Below are 12,689 nucleotides of genomic sequence, written 5' to 3'. Positions count from 1 at the left end.
GGCGATAGCCATGGTGGTGTGGGGTAGGGTAGGATGGGGGGGGGGGCAGGCTGAGGTGAGGCAGCCTTGTTTGGCGGGGTGGGGGGGGGGGAGAACAGCAGCCTGTGGGGAGGGTGGGGCAGGTATGGCAGCCTGGTCCCGGGGTTGGGCGGGGGGGGGGGGGGGGGGGGGGGGGGGGGGGGGGGGGGAGGAGACAGTGGAAGGGCGAGGGGGCTTGTGGGGATAGGAGCCTTGTTTTGCAGGGTGAGGCAGAATGGAGGGGGTTGGCTGGCTTGGGGCGATATAGTCTGGACGTGATGAGGGAGGGCATGGCATTGCAGTGTAGAGGGAGAGGATGGGGTGAGGCGGCCTAGGGGGTTTGGAAGGGGTGTGCAAGGCAATCTGGGAGGTTGGGGAAGGTGGCCTGGGCAGCATGGGGATGGATTCAGGAGGAGAGCTGGGAGCTGAAGCTTCAAAAACAAACAACAAAAAAATTAATGAAAAATCAAGGAGTGACATCATCACAGGATTTTTGAGTTACAGGATTTTGATCCAGTGACATTGAAGAACAGCAATATACTTCCAAGTCAGGATGGTGCGTGGCTTGGAGGGAAACTAGCAGAGGGTAGTGCTCCCATGCGTCTGTTGCCCTTGTCCTTCCGTCTAGACGATAGAGGTCGCAGGTTTGGAAGATGTTGCTGAAGGAGATTTTGGGTGGAGGGAGTGAATGTTGAAGTGGTGGATTGAGTGTTGATCAAGCAGGCTGCTTTGTCCTGGATGCTGTCAAGGTTCTCGTTGGGGCTCCACTCACACAGGCAAGTGGAGGGCACTCCATTACACTTCCGATTTGAGCCTTGTAGAAGGCATACAACCTTTTTTGGAATTAGGAGGTGACAACAAGATAGTGGACACAGTGATTTTCATCTTCAAGTATTCCCCAAGTTCTAGAACACTTACTCAGGGTTAGAAACATAACCCTGATATTTAAGAAAAGAGGAAGGGAGGAGAGAATATGAAAAATGATAGGCCAATAGTAGTAAGCAAAATGCGAGAATCTATCATTTGTGAAATGGTAATGAAGCACTTGGAAAATGATAATATTATTAAGGCTTTAAGTAAGTGAAATTGTTTTTAACAAATCAGCTTTTTGGAGGCTGCAACTCCTAAGATGGATAAAGGGGAAACAAGCAGATGTGGATGTATTTGGATTTCTAAAAGGCATTTGATAAGGTGCAACGTAAAAGGTTAGTACACAAGATAAGAGCTCATGCTGCTGGGGGTGAAATGTTAATATAGGGTATTGACAAACTAACAGGAAACAGAGTCAAGATAAATGCAAGTATAGCCAGGAATTAGGAAGGCAAATAGCATGTTAGCTTTTGTTAATAAGGGATTGGAATAAAAGAGGAAGAAATATCACTACAATTTAAACAGGGCATTGGTGAAATCACACCTGAACCAAATGCAGTTTTGCTCTCCTTACCCAAGGACGGAAACACTTGCTCTATAGGGAATGCAATGAAGACTCACTCGGCAGGTTCCTATGATGAATGGATTGCTCTAGGAGGAGAATCAAGGAGATTAAATCTATGCTCCCTGCAATTTAGAAGAATGAGCTCTAATTGAAACATAACATTTTAAATGGGCTTTGCAGGATAGATACCAAGAAAATGTTTCTTCTCGCTGGGGAGTCTAGAACACAAAGTCACAGACTTAGAATATAAGAATATATAAACATTTAGTATGAAGGTGAGGGAAAATTTCTTCACTCAAAGGGTTGTGTATCTCTGGAATTAACTTTCCCAGAGAGCTGTGGATGTTCAATAGTTGAGTATATTCAAGACAGAGACAATAAAATGTTTGATTACTAAAGGAATTAAGGTGTATGGGAAGGTGGAGTTGAGGCAGAAGATCAGCCATGATCTCATTAAAGGGTAGCGCTGGCTCAAGGGGCGAAATGGCCAACTCCAACTCCTATTTCTTATCTTCTCGTGTGGAATGGAGGAGGAGAAGAAAGAAAAATTTTATAGCACTCAAACCAAAAGTAATTCCTGGACAAAACTTGGCTTTTAGCAAACTTGGATGCCAATATCCAGACCAAGGATCAATTCAGGGAAGGAATCATAGAATCACAGAATGGTTATAGTGCAGAAAGAGGCCATTCAGCCTATCATGTCCATGTCTAGTCATCACAAGAGCAACCAATCTCATCCCACTCCCCCGTTTTTACCTCCTAGCCCGGCAAATTTCGTGTCTTCAGTTAATTTCCTAATTCTCTTTTGAAAGCCATGGTTGAATCTGCCTCCATTACATTCTCAGGCAGTGCATTCCAGATCTAAACCACTCACTGCATAAAAATGTCTTTCCTCATGCCATGTTACTTCTTTTGCCAATCACCTTAAATCAGTGCTTCTGGTTCTTGATCCTTCCACCAACAGGATCCCTTTCTAATCTGTCCAGATCCTTCATGATTTTGAAAAGCTTTATCAAATCTCCTCTTAATCTTCTCCAAGGAGAATAGCTCCAGACTCCCCAGTCTATACATGTAACTGAAGTTCCTCATAGGTTTGAACAAAATGAGTTACCATCCAATGAGGACTTAATGGCTACTCAAGTTTCAGGCCTGAGAAGGATGAAACACCTGGTGAAGATCAGAATCCTCACACACCTAGGTGCTACAGTTCACTTAACTATAAAAGGTGTCTATACTTACTATCTTATTTGCCTTTCAGTAGTCCCAGCACTATGTGCAGCAGTTGTACCTCCAAGCTCTGAATTGCAGGTCCATTGGTCCATTTATAAAGGTGACACAACAACAACTTGTATTTATATAGCGCTGTTAACATAATAAAATGTCACAAGGTACTTCACAGGAGCATTATAAAACAAAATACAAAACTGAGACAGAGAAGGAGATATTAGATCAGGTGACCAAAAACTTGGTCAAAGAGATTGCTTTTTTTCTTTTCAGACCATCCTTAAAATCTAAGTAGAGAGCCAGAGAGATGTAAGAAGGGAATTCCAGAGTTTAGGACCCAAGTAGCTGAAGGCACAGCCACCAATGGTGCCACAGTTAAAGTCAGGAGGCCAGATTTAGATGGGCACAGATATCTCTGAGGGTTTTGGGGCTGAAGGCAATTGCAGAGATAGGGAGAGGTAAAGCCATTGAGAAATTTGAAAGCAAGGAATGACACCGTACCTCTAACTATAAACGTGCAGATCAAGGGTAGTGGGTCTCTTTAACTACCTGCCCCAATCCCACAAGTAAGGATAAAGCTGAGATTATTGTAGTGTGTCTAAAAAGTAGACCAACATCAGCATTCCTAAGTTATTCATATACATCAGTTCCTTTTGTGAAAAGGAAATGCTCACAATCTTCAAATGCCATTTGCTGTGTTTCAGAAGGACATGGACAAATGAAAATGCTGTTTTAATTCAAATATTTAGATTAACTCTTATATCGGTCATTTTGTTTATGAACCTAGTACACATCCACATGCACACAAACATAAGAAGAAATAAGCATAAATATGAACCAAGACTTCTACTGCTAACCTTGAATTATAGAGATTACAGCACAATATTTTGGTGCCAGAGCTAACCCTTCAACTTGAGTTATCTATTCTTTGGGGAGAATTTTCTCCCTATCAGTTGGGGGGGGGGGGGAACGACACTGGGTGGGAGCGGGCACAGGTGAGCGCACAGCCAATCGCCGCCCACAATCGGCTACGCACCACCATTTAACGTGGGCGGGCGAGTTAAGGCCCACCCAGCGTGACGCACACCCGGAAGCACTGAGCCCTCACTGTGCGGCTGGGGGGAGTAGGCTGGGTTGGGGCCTGCACTCTTTCGTGCAAGTACATGAAAAAGCACAGAAATCTCCGAGACACAGAGCTGCCTCAGGGAGATCAGTTTGATATTTAAAAATTTAAATAAAGGAAAAAAAAATTTAAGATGCCCCCTCATGTGACAGTGTCACATGAGCTGGGACATGTCTATGAATTTTATTGAAAATTTTTATTCAAGTTCAAAAACCTTCATGAAACATCATCCCGCCCGTGGATGAGGTTTCATGATAAATGCAAAGGCCGCCTGGGCTCTTCGCCTCCCTGCCAACCTTAAAGTTGAACAGGCAGCTCTGTTAATTATTTTAATTGGTGTTTAAATGGCCTTAATAGGCCCTTGACAGTTCAGCCAGCGCACAGCCAACTCAGGTGCGCGCCCACCGAGCTCAAGATCGGAATGACGTGTGGTGACGTCAGGACGCACAACCAACGTCGCCGCACATCATTTTATGCATCGGCAAGCGGGGCCCGCTCCCACACACTGAACAGAAGACTGGCCTATATCTTTTTCATATCCATTTCTAAATACTTTTACATGATTCCTTTTCAAATAATTATCCAATTTCCCTTCAAATGACACTGAAGTCTCCACCTTAATGGACATTTGTCGTAACTGAATCTGTGACCCCAGTTACTGATTCACCGAACAATGAAAACATTACACCCTTCAGCCAGTTAAAAACTTTCAAATTTTGAAAGCGTTTATGCCCCGTTAATCTTCTCCATTCCAATAAAAAAATTCCAAGCATTTCTTCATAGCTATATCCGCTAATTCCTAATAAAAGGTTAATCATTTTTTCTGTATGCTTTTCATTGCTCTTGTACCATTTCTGTAATGAACTGCATATAATACTCCCAATTGTGGTCAATTCAGTATCCTGTACTAATTCAATATTTTTAAAAGTTAATTGTCCAATACATAAAACCCAGAGTCCCGTTTTCCTCTCTATAGCCTTTTATACCTCCCACCTTTGATTTTAACTCAGTCCAACTGGCATAAATGGAACAGTAGTGACCCAAGTCACTTCACCTACCCCTCATTTATGCTAAAACTCCAGCCACTATCATCTTAGGTAGGGTCCTACAATGGGTGCCTAGAGCTCATGTCTGTTTCAGGCAGCTCATTTGCAATATGCACATCAGGGTCCTATGACATATATTGAGGTTTTGAAAGAAAACCCCAGAGGCTGCTCATACAACATATAAATGTATACTTGGTGGAGCCAGAAGGAGGAATACAAGAAACCTGGGCTCACGGCCAATTATCCATGCCCATACCCACCCCAAGGTTTCAACTTTCAGCTAATAGAGTCACAGAATATTACAACACAGGAGGCCATTCTGCCCATTGAGCCAATGCCAAAAATGCCTGCATTTGTGTATCTCTACCCCTAGATCTCTCTGTTTCTCCAATGTTTCTAACAATCTTGCCACTTCTTACCCTCACAAGTGGTGAGCTGCAGTGAAGTGCCCACTTGGCATCTGTGGCTGGCAGGTGGCATGTAAACTAATTGAACACTCTAATGCACTGTTCCACTCTATATTTCAATCTTTCTCATGGGAAATCAAAAACCTAAAGGTTTAGAATATGTAAATACATTATTAAAATACCAGAAAGTCTAAAACAAATCAAGGAATATAAAAATGTCATTGTATAGCATTCCCAAACTCGTGACCATAAGACATAGGAGCAGAAATTAGGCCCTTCGGCCCATCGAGTCTGCTCCGCCATTCAATCATGGCTGATAAGTTTCTCAACCCCATTTCCCACCTTCTCCCCGTAACCTTTGATCCCCTTACCAATCAAGAACCATCAACACTGAGAAGGACAAGAGCATTAGGTGCATGGGAGCACCACCACTTCCAAGCTTTCTCCAAGTTACACATTGTTCCAATTTGGACACATATTATTGTTCCTTCTAGCTAGTAATCTCCATGTCACAAGAATTAACTAAAAAATATAGTGCAAAGTTTCCAAAAATATTCAAGTGCTTCATGTACAATAACGGATTACTTTAAAGTGGAGTGACTGTAATTGAAACATTTTTCATTTGCAAATGTAACATTATTGCAACTGAGTCTTGATTAACCACGTTGTGAATAGATATCATAAGACTAACAAAAAAATCTATAGAACAAATTCTCCTGGTGGAAAACTAACGTAGTTGGGATTTCTATTTGTTAATAATCACTTTTTCTATTATAATAGTAATACCCTGCTTTCTAAAACTGGCTAACATTCCCTCAGGACTGTATTACCTATTTTGTAGGTGCTGGGAAAGGAACAAAAACATTTTGCAGTTTAATATAAAAAAGCATTAATGTTACAAAAGATGAACTCCTGCTCTAGTATTCAATATAGATGATTAATTTCAATTTATCCATGTTACTTTCATAAAAGAAATATGGAATATTAACTTTTATTCATGTAGTACCTTTAATGCAATAAAACATCCCAAGCTCTTTCTCAGGACCATTATGAAGCAAAATTGGACATCGAACCACATCGGTGTTATTAGGGCAGATGGCCAAAGGGTTTTAAGCAATGTCTTAAAGGAAGCGAGAGAGAAGTTTAGAGAGGAAATACCAGAGCTAGGGTCTAGGGAACTGAAGAAACAACCAATCAGGGATGTTCAAGAGGCCTGAATTAGAGGAGTTCTGATATCTGAGGATTGTGGGGCTGGAGGGAATTAAAGAGGTAGTGAAAAGCAAGGCCATTGAGGAACTAGAAAACAAGGATGAGAATTTTAAAATTAGGGTGCTGTTTGACCAGGAGTCACTGCAGGCCAGTGAGCACAGAGGTGATGGGTGAATGGTACTGACAGGAATAAGGACATGGGTAGAGCTTTGGAGGGTTTCAAGTTTATGAGTAGCAGAACATTGGAGACCGACCAGGAATGCAATCGAATAGTCAAGGGTTAAAAGTAACAAAGGCATGAATGAGAGTTTCAGCAGCAGATGAGCTGACCAGGGCAGAGTCAGGTGTTCTTACAGTCGTGGGTATCGGTGGTCTGAGTAGTAGCATGAATATGCAGTGAGAAGCTCGTCTGGGTGCCAAATATGACACCAAAGCTGCGAGTAGTCTGTTTCAGCCTCAGACGGTTACCAGGAAGAGGATGGAGTTGGTAGCTGAAGAATGGAATTTTGTAGCAGCAACCAAAGATAATGGTTTCAATCTTCCCAATGTTCAGCTGGAAGAAACTTCTGCTCATCTATCACTGGATGTCTGACAACCAGTCTGATAAGTTAGCAACAGTGGAGGGTTCAAGAGAGCTGGTGCTGAAGTACAGCTGCGTATCATCATCACCATGTGAAAACATAACATGGTTATTTTGGATGATCTCACAAAACAACAGCACATAGTTGAGGAATAGGAAGGGGGCAAGGACAGATGCTTAGCGTCAGATGACATAGTGGTGCAGGAGTGAAAAGGGAAGCCATTCAAGTGATACTCTAGCAACAATTAAATAGATAAGGATGGAAGCAAGAGAGCACAGTTCTGTCCAGCTGAACACCAGTAGAAAGGCATTGGAGTAGAATGGTGTGGCCAAGTGTAAAAGGTTGCTGACAGATCGGGAAAGATCAGGAGGACTAGGTTACCTTTGTCACAGTCATAGACAGGATGTCATTTCCAACTTTGATAAAAGCAGTTTCAGTGCAGAGGCAGGGGCGAAAAACTGGCTGGAGGAATTCAAAAATGGAGTTCTGGAAAAGATGGGCACAGATTTGGGAGACAATGACACATTCAAGAATTTTGAAGATGAAAGGAAAGTTGGATGTGGGTGGCAGTTTGCAAGGATGGTGGCTTAAGGATTGTTTTTTTGAGGAGGGGGTGATCTTGGCAGATTCAGGAAAGGAAGAGTATCTGAAGAAAGAGAACTGTTAACAAAATCAGCTAACTCTGGGACCAGGGAGGGAAAATGGGTGGTCATAAGGGTGGGAACAAAGTCAAGGGAGCAGGCGGTGGGTCTCCTGGACAAGACGAGCTCATAAGCGGCATGAGGTGAGATAGAGAAACGAGACAAAGATGCAAGTTCAGGGCCAGGGCTAAAAAAGTGTGGCCAGGTGGGCTAATGGAAAGGAGGGAAGTGGCAAAAGTCGCTAAGTCTAGATGTTAATAACAAAGAAGTCAAAGACCTCTTTGCGCTTATTGTTAGGGGTAAGGGTGGAGGGTACAGGAAGGGGGTTTAAGGAGTCAGCTAGCAGCAGAGAAAAGTAGCTGGCGGCAGGGTCGGGGGGAGGGGGAATTATCCATTGCACTATTTTGAAGAGCAGGGGAGTTATCTCTGTGTCCTAGCCAATTATTTATCCCTCATTCAACATCACAAAATCAGATCATCTCATCATCATCACATTGCAGTTTATGGGAGTTTGCTGAGGCAAATTAGCAGCTGCACAATGTAGAAATTAATGTCCTACATTACAACAGTAACTACACTTCAAAAAAAGTACTGCATTGGCTATAAAGGATTTAAGACATCTGGTGGGCATGAAAAGTGCTGTATGAATACAAGTCTATCTTTTCTTTATTTCCAGGGTGATCCTGGAATAAAATGTATTGTTACTCAATTTAAAAATAATCACATCTGCGTATGCAAAATGTCTAGAAGTGCAAATATTTCAAAAATTTCAATAAACCTATAGTGTGGCAGACAAGTACATATCTTTATGACCACAAATTTTATTATTAGTCTGTTTGTACAGCAGAAAGAAACATTTTGTTTTATGATTACCTTAAATTGGTTCCATTCATTATTACGTTTCTTATTGGAATGCTGCTCTGACGATTCGATCACTGAGAGGCTGAGTCGGCCTAAAATTGTCTCCTAAAATCCCATCACATCCTTCAGGTAGTTCTGCTCCTTTTATGTGGGACCGTACCCTTCTAAACTCCTCTATCTAGGATGCAAAATGAAGTTAGATTTATATGAACACACAACCTTTATAAATGACTGGGTTGTTTTAGGTTTGCTTTTATTTACTCATAGGATGTAAGCTGGCATGGCCAGCATTCATTGTCCATCCCTAACTGCCCCTGAGAGGTGGTGGTGAGCCATGTTCTTGAACTGCTGCAGTCCGTGTGTTGTAGGTGCATCCCAGTGCTGTTGGGGAGGGAATTCAAGGATTTTAACTTAACGACAATGAAGGAGCAACAATATAGTTCCTAGTCACAATGGTCTGTAAAGTGGAGGGGAACTTGCAGTTGGTGGTGTTCCCATGCATCTGCTATCCTTGTCCTTCTAGGGGTAGTGGTCAGGGATGAGGTGAATGTTCTGCAGGTTTTGCTGCATGTGGGCACAGATTGCTTCAATATGCGAGGAGTTGCAAATGGTTCTGAACACTACACAGTCATCAGTGAAGTGACACTTCAGACCTCATGATGGAGGGAAGGTCATTGATGAAGCAGCTAAAGATGATTCAGCTAAGGACACGACTGAGGAACTTTTGCATTTGTCAGCAAGTGGCATTACCATGGAGGTTGCACAAGTGGTAATGACTGATTTCAAAAAAATGCTTGGCAGTTAACTGTCCATCACCACTTGCTAACCAATCAGCACTCTCTTCACATACAGTATAAATTGTTGTTTTCCTCCTTATATTGGTATTCTTGCGAGTGTCCTGATGAGCGCAAGATGAAAAGCTTAGACACGGCTCTTTGTCAGCAGTAAATATAATCAGGATAATCTTCATCAAGAAAAATACTATTGCATCATAAAAACAAAAATACCTGGAAAAACTCAGCAAGTCTGGCAGCATCTGCAGATAGCAGCACAGTTAACATTTTGAGTCCGAATGACCCTTCAACATAACTATTGCATCGTAACTACTTTAGCTATGATACTTTACACTCAAACCATTGCTGAGCTATTTTAATCCCTCCTAATACATTTCACTCTCCTTTCTTACACAAAGGAACAGATTTAACAAATATTATGAACAGTGAAATGGTGTGGTGTTTCTGAAACATAACCTGAAAAAGTTAATATTAATTTTGAATGGTCATTGAAAGTGAGAGAAATACAGCCCAGTTAGGTTGCATCATCTACAAAATCAGAAAAGACAGGAATATGTAAACATGTACATGCATTTCTAAATTTTAAAGATTTCACAAAGCAAATCAATACAATGTACAAAAAAAAGGGAAGCAGTTTATTTTATTGCTAGCTGTCAAGTTAAAATATTGAGAACTTTTCCATATCTTAACTTCTTTAAATCCAATTTCTGCTTTGTGAAATCAGAACTCAGGCAGGTACTTCTGAGCACTGAACTACAAAAAAGGCTCATTGTAAAGACAAATCACAAGTACAAATGCTTTCTAACTTATTATGGCTCATAGGAAAACATTAGCAGGATCAATGGGCCTTTGGATATTTAAAAATCTTTAACAATGACTCAGATGCAGGGACCAAGAGTAACGTATCCAAGTTCACTAACAGTGCAAAGTTTTGTGGATAAGTAAGCTGTGAGGAGGACACAAAGAGACTCCAAAGGGATGTAGGCAGCTTAAGTGAATGAGCAAGAGAGTGTGCCAAATAAAATCATGTGAAGAAGAGTGAAGCTTTTCAAAGTAGAAGTTTTTAAGACTGCGAAATGTTGGTATTCAGAGAGGCCAAGGTTTCCTTGTGCACAGAAGACAAACTCAACATTGCAGGCACAACAAGAAATTAGGAAAGCAAATGATATGTTAGCCTTTATTTAGGTAGCGATATAAAAATACAATCACTGGGTTCAGCCCCCAAAACTCGAAGAAGTGGAATCACAAGAAAAGTATAAATGACAGAAGGTCTGGATGAAGGCCAAATGCCTCTCCTTGGAGATGCAGGCTTTATTAAAACTATTCAGAGAATATTGTGACATGTGGCTACACAGAACCTTGGAGTGTCGAAGGCCGCTCACCACCATCTTTGAGATGGGCAATCAATACTGTCCTTGCTAGAGACACCAATATCTCAAGAGTGAATTTAAAATAAACAGGTGAGATATTATCTCCCACAAATTGATGTAATTCATCATTGCAAAGCTCTGTAGCCTAATCACAATCAATCGAGAATGGTAGTGGACAACCTGGTAGCTATTGAGAGGAAGAGCTACTGGAAAATTTTCATCCTCAACCAAGGTGGAGAGTTCAGCATCTGAGCGCAAGAAAAAGGCTGAAGTATTTCCAAACGTCCAGAGCCAAAAGTGCCAAATGAGTGATCTTACTTGGCAAATTCTCCAAGAATATAGAAAGCAGTGCCAAGTCAATTCAGTTAATGTCACATGATATTAAGAAATAGCTAACTATATTAGACACAGCAGAGGCTATGGACCCAGATAACAACCTAATTATAATGTTCAAGACCTGTCTACCAGAGTTAGCTGTTCCAATATTACTATAAAAGTCACATCTACTTGACAATGTGGAAGTTCGCCAGTGATCTACCCACAAGAAACAAGACAACTCTAATCCATTTACTGCCATGTCTATCTTCTCCCAATCACCAGTAAAGTAACAGAATATGCCATTAAGAGTGCCATAAAGTGACACCAACTTACAAATAGCTAGCTCACTGATCAATAGCTTGGATTCTACCAGAATAAGATCTCATCAAAATTTCAATCCTGAAGTAGGCACGATGATTGAATACCATCAGAGAGGAGATTTTCTGCCCTTATCATGAAGACAGTACCTAGTCGAATATGATGCCAATGACAACTAGCAAAATTGAAGTCACTGGGAACTATGCCAACACGAAGGAAAATCGTCATGGTTGTTGCTGTTGGAGGCCAATCCTTCAGCTACTTTTATCAATGACCATTCCTCCACCACAAAGTCAGAAATTGGGTTGTGTCCTGATGATTCCAGTTTCAACTCCATTCACAACGCCCCCAATAACAAAGCATCTTCAACATCATTTTCCAACTGACCCCCATATTCCTTGACCTCAGCCTTGAATATGCTCAATTACTGAGAGTCCACAGTCCTCTGACTCTTCAGAATTCAGTACCCCCATGTTCTAAGTTAGGAAATTTCTCATCTCAGTCCAAAATGGCTGTCCCCTTACCTTGAGACTATAAGACTGAAGAACCTGAGAAATAGGAACAGGGGTAGGCTATTTGGCCCCTCAAGCTTGCTCTACCATTCAATAAGATCATGGCTGATCTGATCGTGACTTTAACTCCAATTTCCTGTCTCCCTCCCATAACTCTTGACTCCTTTGTAGACCAAAAATCTGTCTAACTAATATATTCAATGATCCAGCTTCCACTTCTCTTTGGGTTGAGAATTCCAGAGATTAATGACCCTCAGAGAAGAAATTCCTCCTTAGTGGAGACCAGTGACTTTTAAAAAGAAATTCAAACTCCCAGTTATTAACTAAAAGAATTACACCACAAGATTTTACATTTTAAACAGAAACTTTTCCTGTACAATAGTTAAACAAAGCAAGTACTAAGTTAATACGATATTTCATAAACACATACTTTAAAGTGGAAAAATCTCAACAGCAGACTCCCCATTCTACTTTTAATTCTACCTAAGAGCTCCCCTATACTTCACAAGATCTTGAGGGCTCCTTCACTTCTGATGGACCAAACAAAAGTGTTTTCTTCACAGCTCTCAGGAATTCACTTCAATTCTCCCCAGTGTTTCTGCTATTCTATAAGATATGAGATTTCTTGGGTTCCTTCTACTAGCACCTAACCCTGGCTAGATGACAAATTCTCCAACTGTCCTTCAACACCTCACAATTGTGGGCTTCCCTGTTCAAACATGGGCCTCAATGCATTGTTGCTTACTGACTCTATATCAGAAAACACCCTCGGTTTCTAAAAGCCTCTGTCCCTGGTTCCAACTGCTTTATAGTTGCTGGCAGATTCTCTCTC

At 41.5% G+C, this 12,689-nt stretch overlaps 1 protein-coding gene across 5 annotated transcripts in view; it reads right to left on the bottom strand.

Moving 5' to 3' along the window:
• The window catches only part of ca8 (carbonic anhydrase VIII), an 84,859-nt gene that overhangs the window by 17,132 nt on the left and 55,038 nt on the right, over positions 1-12,689 (bottom strand). For 2 of the 5 annotated variants that reach the window (XM_041189068.1, XM_041189069.1), the window contains exon 9: positions 8,558-8,723. The exons of the other annotated variants lie outside the window; for them this stretch is intronic. In XM_041189068.1, the coding sequence (XP_041045002.1) occupies positions 8,589-8,723 (135 nt within the window). In that variant the 3' untranslated portion in view covers positions 8,558-8,588. The remainder of the gene's footprint in view (positions 1-8,557; positions 8,724-12,689) is intronic. 5 annotated transcript variants of the gene reach the window in all.

This window comes from Carcharodon carcharias, chromosome 6 (assembly GCF_017639515.1).
Source record: "Carcharodon carcharias isolate sCarCar2 chromosome 6, sCarCar2.pri, whole genome shotgun sequence".
Lineage (NCBI taxonomy): Eukaryota > Metazoa > Chordata > Chondrichthyes > Lamniformes > Lamnidae > Carcharodon > Carcharodon carcharias.
Note: the sequence above shows the minus strand (reverse complement) of the source record. Positions and strands in the feature narration are given on the sequence as shown.